Source organism: Protomyctophum parallelum, assembly GCF_964188405.1.
Source record: "Protomyctophum parallelum genome assembly, chromosome: 9".
NCBI classification, from domain to species: domain Eukaryota; kingdom Metazoa; phylum Chordata; class Actinopteri; order Myctophiformes; family Myctophidae; genus Protomyctophum; species Protomyctophum parallelum.
The window spans coordinates 13,916,317-13,928,561 of NC_139706.1; the positions used below are offsets into that span (position 1 = coordinate 13,916,317).

The 12,245-nt window shown below is 44.1% G+C and overlaps 1 protein-coding gene across 1 annotated transcript in view; it reads right to left on the minus strand.

Moving 5' to 3' along the window:
* LOC310865069 (calpain-5-like) overlaps positions 1-11,962 on the minus strand; it is a 49,004-nt gene extending 37,042 nt beyond the window's left edge. Inside the window, exons 1-3 of the mRNA XM_083774050.1 lie at positions 11,822-11,962; positions 5,931-6,092; positions 1,395-1,526 (exon numbers count right to left, since the gene is read on the minus strand). Of these exons, the coding sequence (XP_083630176.1) occupies positions 1,395-1,526; positions 5,931-6,086 (288 nt within the window). The 5' untranslated portion in view covers positions 6,087-6,092; positions 11,822-11,962. The remainder of the gene's footprint in view (positions 1-1,394; positions 1,527-5,930; positions 6,093-11,821) is intronic.
* Between the last annotated feature and the right edge of the window lie 283 nt (positions 11,963-12,245).

A 12,245-nucleotide genomic window follows, 5' to 3' on the forward strand; every position in this document is an offset into this window, starting at 1 on the left:
TGAAGTGGTATGTTTTGTAATATGTTTTTTGTGGTATGTTTCGTAATCATAATCTAAATCTACAAAGTAATTATTACTAAAGTTTTCAAATAAACGTAGTGGCGACAAAGTAAAAGTATTGGAATTTGGAAAAACTCAAGAAAAGTACAAATTTCTCAAAATTGTACAGAAGTGCAGTGCTTGAGTAAATGCACTTAGTTACTTCCCACCACTGCCATTCGGTGCAGTACAGTACATGGCAGTTACAGAACTAAAATGGACCTAAAATGCCAGTAATTTAATATCTAAAAATAGCATCGTTTCAAAGTACTACATGCTGTGTTTGCCATGATGTGCTTGGCAAAGCATCACACAAGTGACTATGTGCGTGCGTGCGTGCGTGCGTGCGTGCGTGTACTATGCAGGGGGCAGGGCCCACGGCCAGTTGGGTCATGATAATCCATCCATGTCTTTAAAGACGAGAGTCACTGTGGAGCAAAATCACCACCCACTAGAAGGACTGCTCTTTATTACAGTATGTTACAGAATACAGACTACACCCTTAAGGTCCTTTTCCTTCCTGTGGGTCTGGAAGTTCCGAGACCCAACCCCACTCAGTTCACGCAGGTGTGATTTTCTTTCCTCCCGCGCTCACGTTGTGGCGTCCCTCATGAGCAGACCTGTCGTTGAGCCAGGCGACAACACCAGTGCCACATTGTCACATGATTGCACATCTGAAAGGACCTTTAGAGCACACGTGTAACGCCCGGGATTCCAACTCGGGTCCCCCGCGTGAAAGTCCAACATTTTAACCACTAGACCAAAGGGATATCCCAAATGGACTGGGGGAGATATATTAGACTTTTGAGGCCATCAGGCGCGAGGCTCAGAGCCACTGCTACACACACACACACACACACACACACACACACACACACACACACACACACACACACACACACACACACACACACACACACACACACACACACACACACACACACACACACCTCTCTCTCTCTCTCTCTGCCTCTCTCTCTCTCTGGGTATGGGCACATCTAAGATCCCATGAAAAGCTTGCCCCAGTCGGCAACCTGCCACGTGGGTGGAGCTTCTTTTCCATCCACCAGCTGTCTAAAAAAACGGAAATTACGCAAAACACAGCTTCTTCTGTCCACGCATGGAATCTAAAGTGTGCCCAGGCTGTCTCTCTGCCTCTCTCTCTCTCTCTCTCTCTCTCTGCCTCTCTCTCTCTCTATGCCTCTCTCTCTCTCTCTCTCTCTCTCTGTCTCTCTCTCTCTCTCTCTCTCTCTCTCTCTGCCTCTCTCTCTCTCTCTCTCTCTCTCTCTCTCTCTCTCTCTCTGCCTCTCTCTCTCTCTCTCTCTCTCTCTCTCTCTCTCTCTCTCTGGTCTTACCTTCTGCCACAGCGCCTCCCTGCTGGCCAGACTGGAGCACGCGGCTACGAACCAGCAGTTTCCCAGCTGGCCCTGGTGCAGGTCGTGGGCGCTGATCCCGTCCACGAACAGATGGGGGTCGGCACATAGCTCCTGGAGAACGGAGGGGAAAGAAACGTTAGGTTTACTTAAAACACTTCTTTCGCAGGGGAATTTTACGTAATAAAAAAGGTGCTAGAGTGCCACGCAGATGAGGTAAGATTTTACTCTGAAAAGCCCAGCCTTCCGTTACCCCCCCCAAAAAACCAGGAGGCTGCATGATTTTCCCTTAACCCATTTAGACCTGGGAACGATTCTACAAAATGTCTTCTAAATCTTGACAGTTTTCTGAAAAACCCCATGTCTCTGTGTCAGTCGTTCTCAAACATTTTCATGTCAAGGACCCCCAAAATATATGTGATTGGCCGCTGTCCCCCATCTGCAAATATGTTGTTCCAGGGACCCCCCCCCCCCCCAGGAAGCAAATATTTTAGTTAAAAACGTTTGCTCTGAAAGAATATATATATTCAAAGATTTGTGCCACATTTTCAATAAATAGCAGACCTACAAGTTCATAGCGCGGCACTCGCCGTGCTATGAGCTTGTAGATCTGCTATTTTTCAATAGCTAAACATAATGCTTAAAACACCAAAAGGGGTTCCCGCCCCAAAATGGGTTAATACCTCACGCTACCTCGTCTTATGTCTCTCTAGAAGCGTTAATATTCCAAACGTGGTGCTTTGCTGAAGTAAGGTGATGTCACCAATTAGTAATTCTCAGCACCTGAGCTGTATTGTTTTGGAGTTGTGTAAAAGCAAGTTCTTTGTCTGTGAAAAACCATAGCACTGACGAAGGTCTGAGGACCGAAACGTTTGCTTTTTAATTGCACCATGAGCACAGAGCACCATGAGTCTCAGTCTAAGGAGTTTTACTTCTTTTTCTATATGGTGAGCGAGTCTTTTCCAGTCAAAGTTTTCCTTATGTTTTTGAGACCACCGCTACCGTAGTTAAGTTTGAAGAGAAAAAAAGGACGAAGAAAGGCGCAACAGTTTTCTCAGTGCTTTGCTGAAGTAAGAAATGACCACAGAACATCAGCGTTATGATCAAAACCATGGAAGGGGGGGGGGGCGTAGATTTAGAGTTATGAGAAACTTTTTGTCGGCCCCTAAACAAGGAAGTGAGCGGCAGTGCGCATGTGCGAAACCGGTCTAGGATCGCTGAAGAAGGAAAGACCAAATAAATTATAAAAATAGAATTGGATTTTTATAATATGGTTTGATATCAATAAAAAAGGACGTAAAGACGCCTATACACATCCCGTGGCTTTGATTCTAAGGACATACAGGTCCTCAGCACAAAAGGTCCAAACTCAACACTTAAAGTATACAGTAGCTCATAAGTTATAACATCGTAGATAGAAAGAGGATAATTCAAGCTTGCCTTAGCCATGCAATGTTGGTGAGTTTGACGTTGTTCTCTCTTTTTTTTAAGGACATCAACATTTATGTTATACAACATTTTTCAAATAGTATTTCTTTGTCCATCCACAGGTTTTTATCATTTTTAAACAGAGACAAAAAAGGGAAAAAAAGAAAATAAAGCGTATTGGAGAGATATATGTTAAAAACAATTTTTTTTTAAAGTACAATACAATATAATACTCATAGGAAGACATAAGAAGACATAGGAGAGTACCGTAATTTCCGGACTATAAGCCGCACCTGAATATAAGCCGCACCAGCCAAATTTAGGGAAAATCCCATATACAAGCCGCACCGGACTCTAAGCCGCACCGGACTATAAGCCGCAGCTACGTTAGCTCAGAGCCTGAGATGGCTCTGCGTTAGCTGTAAAAATCCATAGATTAGCCGCACCGTTGTATAAGCCGCAGGGTTCAAATCATGGGTAAAAAGCCGCGGCTTATAGTCCGGAAATTACGGTATATGAAGTTGTGAGCAATAATTAAAATTAAAACAAACAAAACGAAAATAGACACATCCTTGCCACTACAAAATCCGGTCGCAAAGGCATTATACATAATTCACCCAATTAGACCAAAACTTTATACATTTCTCCTTCTGTAGTCTGAGAGAGAAAGTGATCTGTTCCATATTATAAATATCATTTAAACTATATCTATCCATTATTTTATGGCGGGGGCCTCCAGGAAGCAATCAGTTCCTGCCATTAACTCAGGGTGCATACTGTACGTCAGACATACCAACAGTGCTACTGAATATAATAGTCCCTTTTAAATCTTCAAAGAACATGTAAAGTAGAGGCCACGGGGAGGCGGGCTGATAGGACGGCAGTCAAATGATAGAGCTGGCATAAACCAATGCTGCACACACCCTTCTATGCAGCACGCACGTACACACACCCACACACACCCTTCTTTCACAGCACGCACGTACACACACCCACACACACACACACCCTTCTTTCACAGCACGCACGTATACACACCCACACACACACCCATCACAGCACGCACGACAGTATAAACAAACACCCACACACACACACCCTTCTACACACACACACACACACACACACACACACACACAGGTGACAGGGAGTGGAGAAATAGCACAGGGTGGATCCGTTTACCTTATTTCACAACCGTGGTGTTGTCATTTTCACTTCCTATAGCCTTTTCTCTCTCACATGCACACACATGCACACGCGCGCACACACACACGCACACACATTGACAGTGTTGTGCATGCAATAATGCCATCTGTGTAATAAGTTTGCATCTCTCCGTCTCTCCTCGTAGCTCTAGTCAAATATTAGTGCGATATCTCCCTCCATATCTCTCTCTCTCTCCCACTGTTCCCCTCATTCCACTGTGATGCTGTCCTGCATGTGTCTCTCTCCCAATCTCTCTCCCACTTGCTCACTCGCACAGACAGTACGCACGCACACAAGCACACGCATGCACGCACGCACAGTGTGTGTCTCTCTGTTTGGAGTATAGATACTGTACTAGCTGTCTAGCTTCCATTGTCTGTAATTGTCCTATTGTACAATAACTGTCCACACCATGTTTCACCGTCATGTCATGATTGAGCCATTCATTCCTTCATAAATATCCACACCAAACGTGTACATGCTGGCTGAGTCGGGTCAAATATCACTCTCCTGTCGTATGTCAAGTGAAGAGAAGCTATACTTAGTTAGGACACAGGGAGGCAGGCGCTGCCCTTCCAAAAAACAATATAACTCATTCATTGGCATTGCACCATACAATTTACAATTTAGGCATTTAGCAGAAGCGACTTACAGTAAGCAAGAACAACACATGGTAATACATCACATACATAGTCATTGGATCATAAACTTGTAAGCAAAGCACCCAACATCCGTCTAACAGTAGAATATCTGTACAATGAAACTACATATGTGTATACACTATAGAATGCTATATCTACATAACATGCTATGAAAATTGCATAACTCTATATACGCCTTACGCCTGCAAGGTTGTCGAGGCTAGGGGCAAGTGCTATAGCGCTGCAGTAAAACACCACAACTAAACTATAGCTACTGTTTATCAAATTAATCACAGATTCATAAACGTGCTAAAAACATAGATTTTCAGGGACGATTGTATGGAATGGAATGAATCATCTTCTGTTTGCTCTCTCTGTTCCGTCCACACCTAGACTAAATCGATTCGGAAAGGCCTTGGCATTCTCCTCCCAATCTTTGGGTCATTAATGATTGACACTAATGGGGTCCATTTAGTTGGCTAAAGGCTTCACTCTTAGAGCTTTATCTCCGCAGCTGTAAATGGCCGCACTAAAACATATCAGTCACTGGTATCAGATACTGTGTGTAAGCTTGGATAGTATACTAATACTATATAGGCCCCTTTTCTCCACTAAAAGAAATAACTTTGGTTCTATAATCATACAACTAAAGGCCGTAGGCTAAACAATGTGATACTAAACAGCGTGGCTTATTACAGAGTCCCAATGGTTCCAGACTGTGCTTCAAAGAGGCCAGTGGTCTGAATCAGAGGAAACAGTCCCGGACGCAGCAGCCAGCAGCCATGATTCTGCACAATAGAGGCCACGTTCAAACTTAGATCAACAATGGTTGAACAGTTCAACGATTAACACCCCGAACGCCCGGAGTTATTTAATCCATTAAATCATAGCGCCCAGCGTTTTATAGCAGCGGAGCACTTATACCGGCGGCTCGGATGTTATCCCGGATGTGGCTGAAGCAGCTAAATGTAGCCAAAACACACTTGAGGCGATCGACAACAACGGGAGGGTATGATTGATTCTACCGCGACTAGTGATCGAACACATATAATCTTTCCTTAGAATTGGACGGGACGATTTAGATCAAGAGTTATTAACGTTTTAAGATTTTCGGTCTCGTCGGCTACAGGTGGGTATTCATGACCTTACCATACATGCATATGCACACACACAGACACACGTGAGCGCGCACACACACACACACGGACACACACCCCCTCCCTCCCTCCCTCCCTCTCCTCACCTTGGGTCTCTTCCAGGTGATCCGGCCGATGCGGTTGTCCTGGTAGAAGAGCGAGCGGTCCGCGGCGGGAAACAGAGGGTCCTCGAACAGGACGCCGGTCTGCTGACAGCGCCCCCGCAGGTCGGAGTAGGACTGGCCCTCGTACGGCACCGCCATCACCCCCTGGAGGACAACACATTTAGGGACGCACGATTAATCGGTAGCATAATCGGAATCGGGCTCAAAATAATACTGATTATTGAATCGGTTTTCGCCAGCAAAACTGTTTTTTAACCATTTAAGGCTTTTAAGCCTGACGTCAAAATAAAAAAAAAGTCTTCTGAAAGAATATATATATTCAAAGATTTGTGCCGCATTTTCACAATTTTTCAAAAATAGCAGACCTACAAGCTTATAGCTTATTATAGATCTGCTATTTTTCAATAGCTAAAGTATAACATAATGCTTAGTTAAAACACCAAAAGGGGTTCCCGCCCAGAATGGGTTAAATTTAAAATGAAAAAAATCATCAAGGAGTTCAATATAAATCAAAAGTCTAGAACAAAAGTCTAGAGTAAAAATAAAGTTTAAAATGTTCTTTCATTCAGTTGTGAAAACAGACTATAGGCGATTTATTGATTTATTTAATACTTTATCAACAGGCTTTGGGCCAAGCCCCTATAGGGGCCTAGGCTTGTTTCCATTGTGGTCCTATGTATAATATCGGAATCGGTCAGAATCTGTATCGGCAGATATGAATGACCCTGCTAATAATCGGAGCTCGGATATCGGTCATAATTTCGTTACGGGACCGTCGTCACCCCCTAGAGGACAACACAATGTTATTACACTGACCCTCGTATACGGGACCGCCATTGGAGATTTTGTGTATGTATCCTTAATTCTTCTATTAATTCTTAATTCTTAATTCCATTGTCCAGTGTCTACTGATTGTAGCTACTTTCTCCAACAGTTCATTAGGTTGCCCTTGTCAGTTGCCAGCTGCTCTGTCAGATAATGGTACTTCCCTGCACCCAGCTGCCTGCCAACTAGACAACCCAATAGACCTCTGTCTGTGTGCATGTGTGAGTGCGTGCGTGCGTGCGTGCGTGCGTGCGTGCGTGCGTGCGTGCGTGCGTGCGTGAAAAGGAGGATATCCTTGTTGCAAATCCTTATATATTTGATGACTGTGGGTATGGTGGACAGCTATTAGAATGCAAATAGACAGAGGGATCAGATAAATACAAATCTGACACACACAACTAGCACACACACACACAGACATGCACACGCAAACACGGGGACACGGACACGCGCGCGTGCACACACACACACACACACACACACACACACACACACCTCCTCATAGAAAAGACACGCATGAGGGCACGGTGGCACAGTCGGTACTGCGGTACTGCGGTCGCCTAGATAATTGACGCTGGGTGAAAACAATGGGTTGCAAAATCGTGGGATAGGAATTATAGAAAAAAAAGAAAAGACATGCAGAATAGTAGCCAGTGGGTCAGGTCACATGACAGGAAGAATCAAACAGAAAGTCCCATGTCATGTTGAACTAAGGATGGCCAGCAGAGCAAACACAGCTGACTGGCGTCGAAACAAAACACAGACCGACAAATACATCTTCGGTGTCAATTCAACTCATTTGGCTCCATTTGTAGACGTTAAATTAATACTTTGGACTGCAGCGCTGACAAGTAGTATAGTGGAAATAGCCGATCTACAAGCTCACAACGCGAAGCGAATCGACGAGTTGTGAGCTTGTAAGATCGGCTATTTTCACCAGTTTCACTAGACAACATGAAGATGGTTTTCAAGTGGGCTCCAGATGCTGACCGTGCTGCTGTGGTTCTTTATAATAACATTACATGTTTATGGCTGTAGTGTCTGTGGGCCAGTACCTAATCATGTTACTGGGGGAGAGACAGAGAGAGACAGAGAGAGAGAGAGAGAGAGAGAGAGAGAGAGAGACAGAGACAGAGACAGAGACAGAGACAGAGAGAAGATGACAGATGACGAGAACAGATAGTGTGGACACTGTGGACCATTGATTTCCAAGGGGTGTTTACAAACAGATTCCAACATCACGCATTGGTCATGCAATGCTGACTGGACTGTGTGTGTGTGTGTGTGTGTGTGTGTGTGTGTGTGTGTGTGTGTGTGTGTGTGTGTGTGTGTGTGTGTGTGTGTGTGTGTGTGTGTGTGTGTGTGTGTGTGTGTGTGTGTGTGTGTGTGTGTGTGTGTGTGTGTGTGTGCGCGCACACGCGTGCGTGTGTGTGTTTGTGTTCTTGTGTTAACCAACTAACATCATCAACTGTCCGGGACCAAATAAACGTTTTCAAGATCCATTCATTACAGAATCAAGAGCTGCCACTGAAACAAACTGGGTGGTAAAAATTAGAGCTTTATCCAGTGTGAGTACTGTATTCTCTTGTTTCTGCTGTTTGCTTCTCCGCCCAGCACTAAACTGTGGACAGACCAAATGATCACAACACAACCATGGCTGTTTATTTCCCTTAAATGACCACAACACAACCATGGCGACTGACTATGGAATGACTCAGTGTCAGCCGACGAGGCATACAGGAAATAGGGATTGAGAAATATAACTCTGTCTGTCTGTCTGTGTGTGTGTGTGTGTGTGTGTGTGTGTGTGTGTGTGTGTGTGTGTGTGTGTGTGTGTGTGTGTGTGTGTGTGTGTGTGTGTGTGTGTGTGTGTGTGTGTGTGTGTGTGTGTGTGTGCGTGTGTGTGTGTGTGTGTGTGTGTGTGTGTGTGTATATGGCGGCCGCGGAGCACAGGCTTCCGCATGCGTCATATGCCACTTGAATTAAGGTGACTTGTTTGATCGACATAAAAACAGGCCTGTCTTTTCAAGTAACATCAGTAGCATTACAAATGTATATCCAGGAAAACCCTACCAATTCTATTTTTGCATCTGTAGCCTATTTGGCTATTTCCCATTCCAAGTGCGTTAGTCGTATATGTAATGCCATTGCCACTATTCCAAAGGTACAGGTACATTAATTGTTTAGACTATTTCCAGCAATTGCATAATATTTTTTGGGTGGGTAGATCTTGTTGAACATTTTGAAAGTATAGCTCTCAAGTATTTTTTTGTGTGGGCACCCCTGCTACTAACCATACAGTTGTCTAGCACAGGCACTGCCCCTCCCTGTGTAAATAACCACACGTAGAGAATGTTCTAAAGATTCTAATCTAGGCCAAGAATGTACAACAGAGAAATTCTCCTCTCTGTTTCCCTCTCCTGAGATGACCTGTATGTTTACTATACTGGTCTGGAGCATGTCAGTGGCCAGGCAATCACTCCAGAGGAGGTAACGGTCCCAGAGACATCAATGTCAGGTTACAGGAGAAGGATCCACATTAAAAATGATGAAGTAAAGTGCATTAGTTCAAAGTAGGGAACAGCTTTAACCCATTTAGACCTGACGTCGGGAAAAAAGGTCTCCTAAATCCTGACAGGTTTCTGAAATACCCATGTTTCTATATCAGTGGTGCTCAATATTTCATGTCAAGGACCCCAAAAATGATCTGTAATTGGCCACGACCCCCATCTGAAAATATGTTGTTCCAGGGACCCCCCTTCAGAAGCAAAGATTTGAGTTTAAAACGTTTGCTCTGAAAGAATATCTAGTCAAAGATTTGCGCCACATTTTCATAGCGCGCCATCTGCTATTTTTCAATAGCTAAAGCATAACATAATGCTTAAAACACCAAAAGGTGTTCCCGCTCAAAATTGATTAATTACACCCAGGCATATAGGGTATATGGCAAACACAGTAATGACAACTCGTAATGAAGGGTATGTAGTCGGTGTCTATTTTAAACAGGGGGGTGTGTGTTGTAGTGTGTCGCGCGACACAAGTCTAAAAGGAAAGCTTCCTTTTAGACTGAAATGGAACAGAGCCCGGCTCAGAAGAGAGTCACACCTGTCCAAATCACTCAGAACCAGCTGGCAGCAGTTCCTTCCTGTGTGCTACACTGCTATACACAGTCCTTCTATTAGCTTTCCACCAAAGCGTGTTCAATGACAATCAATATAGACTATATTTGCCCTTATAAACGGCTCACATATCTATCTAAGTTTTTAATGTGCAAGTGCCAAATGACCATTTAAGGCCTATACTACATATTCCTTGTGAACTACCCTGGCGCAACAACAAAAGCTTTAATCTCTGAGATATCCAAATGATGCACTAATTTGAAACCAACTCAAAATGCAGAATAAATAATAATGGGCCTTGACATGAAAAGGGTTGAAAACCACAGTCCTAGGGTGGGTAACACAGCCAGCCAGGCTGTGAGGACGAGAAGAGAGAATACCAGCCAAACATGGGTGTGGTTACATGTGTGGGAGTTGGCAATAACAGACAGTAATTATGCCACAGTACAGTATACTACAGTAGCTTAGTATGCAAGGCAAGCACACAGCCATGTTGTTCATCTGGGAAATGGGTGGTCTTTCTTGGTATGATAATTCTACAACATACGTTAAGTTACTGCAGCAAACATCTTTTATATCAGTGCTATGCTCTTGAGAGCGAAAGATTAAACCAAATGGGCCTGTTTAATGTTACGCTCTCAAGAGTTACATTGCTGTTAAACATCATGCATTACTTAATTTACAAAAAGTCTACACAATTAAGAGAATGTAGAAGAATTGTTATCTCTCCTAATGGTACCAACATCAATACAGCATTGAATTGTGGACAATATTCTTCAAAGTCTTGGGCTTGAGAGGCTGCTAAATATCATCAAATCGTGGTCAAATCGTGGCTCAAATGCAGAATAAATAATGGAGCTTGACGTATAAACAGAGATGAAAAACACTGTTTTATATGAAGAATGTCAAAAATTCGCGCAAACAAGATCACTATAGAACGAAACAAACATCAGGCTCTGAGAGACTGAGAGTTACACATGCAAGCGGTTTCATTTACAACACTCAAGTCAGTACTAAGCTAGCTACTACAGCTGCACTACACTACCATAGAGACGAGCGAAAGTGCAGTAACTACGAACAAAAATGTAACAAATGGCTAAAAGTGTTTCAACTGCATGGTCAACCTGCAGCCAAATGAGATAGCCTATATCGGCATATAAGTGATATTACACTATTTGTTCTTGAGGTAATCACGTAGTGTAAGTCAGTGTACTGCTTTGACTTGGGGGATATGGGGATATAGACAAATAAAACGTCCACAAACGTACAGTTCTGGGCTGGCTACCGCACTTTTTTGCTTTTCGTAGCGTAGAAGTCCAGTACTCTTTAGTTGTGTAGCTGTGTAGCCTGCTGCATGGCTGTAAAACAAATACAAAACAACTCGCCCCTTTACCAACTCGCCCCGAGCGTACAGCCGGCGGAATAGCGCGGCCTGGTATTCCTAAAGTAAGTATGCTTTTTAAACGGTTAAACCTAACCTTAACCTCAGTAAAACTATGCCTAACCTAACCCTATATTAAACGTAACCCCAGTAAAACGATGCCTAACCCTAAACCAGTAAAACAAAATAAATAATACAAGTATACCGCCGCATCGAGCTGTTCGGCGTGAGGTCGGCGGAAAAAAGCTGGGCGAGGTTGAATTGGGGCGACCGTACCTGTTACCGAATAGACCACAGTGGTTACCACCGCTCAGCTGTCTGAGAGTGTCAGAGTGGAGAGACATTATCCGGTATTCAAGTATAGCGACATTATAGCGACTCGGTCCCAGCCATAGAGACAGAGTTGAGCCGCATGGGCGCACCACTACACTACTGTGTCTGTAAAATGTCATAACAAACATCAGGTAGAGGACCCATGGGGGGAGGCGGGAGGGAGAGGAACCGTTTTCCATCACCATTAGTAGTTTTAGTTAGTCGTAAATAATTACCTCGGAAAGTTAACGTCGCTCCCTCCCGTCTGTCTAGTGTTGTCTTCCTGTGTATAATACGCACGCCGGGGGTCTCAGAGGAGAGGAGCCGAGCTGGAACTTGTCCCCACGGCTGTGTGTCTGGGATGCTGCTTGCACGGAACTCACTCACTCACTCACTGCCTGCATGGCGGGTCTTGCTTAATTTCAACACAAACACACACCCCTAAACGCGCGCGGCGTGCCCCACACATAGAGAAGGGACACACAGGCGCACGCGCACACACACACACACACACACACACACACACACACACACACACACACACACACACACACACACACACACACTGATTGATTGATTGATTGAAATATGTATTAACAGTTTGCAGAATTACAGTAGCCTACATTTAAAGCACAACTCAATACAACGATGGTTAACTGT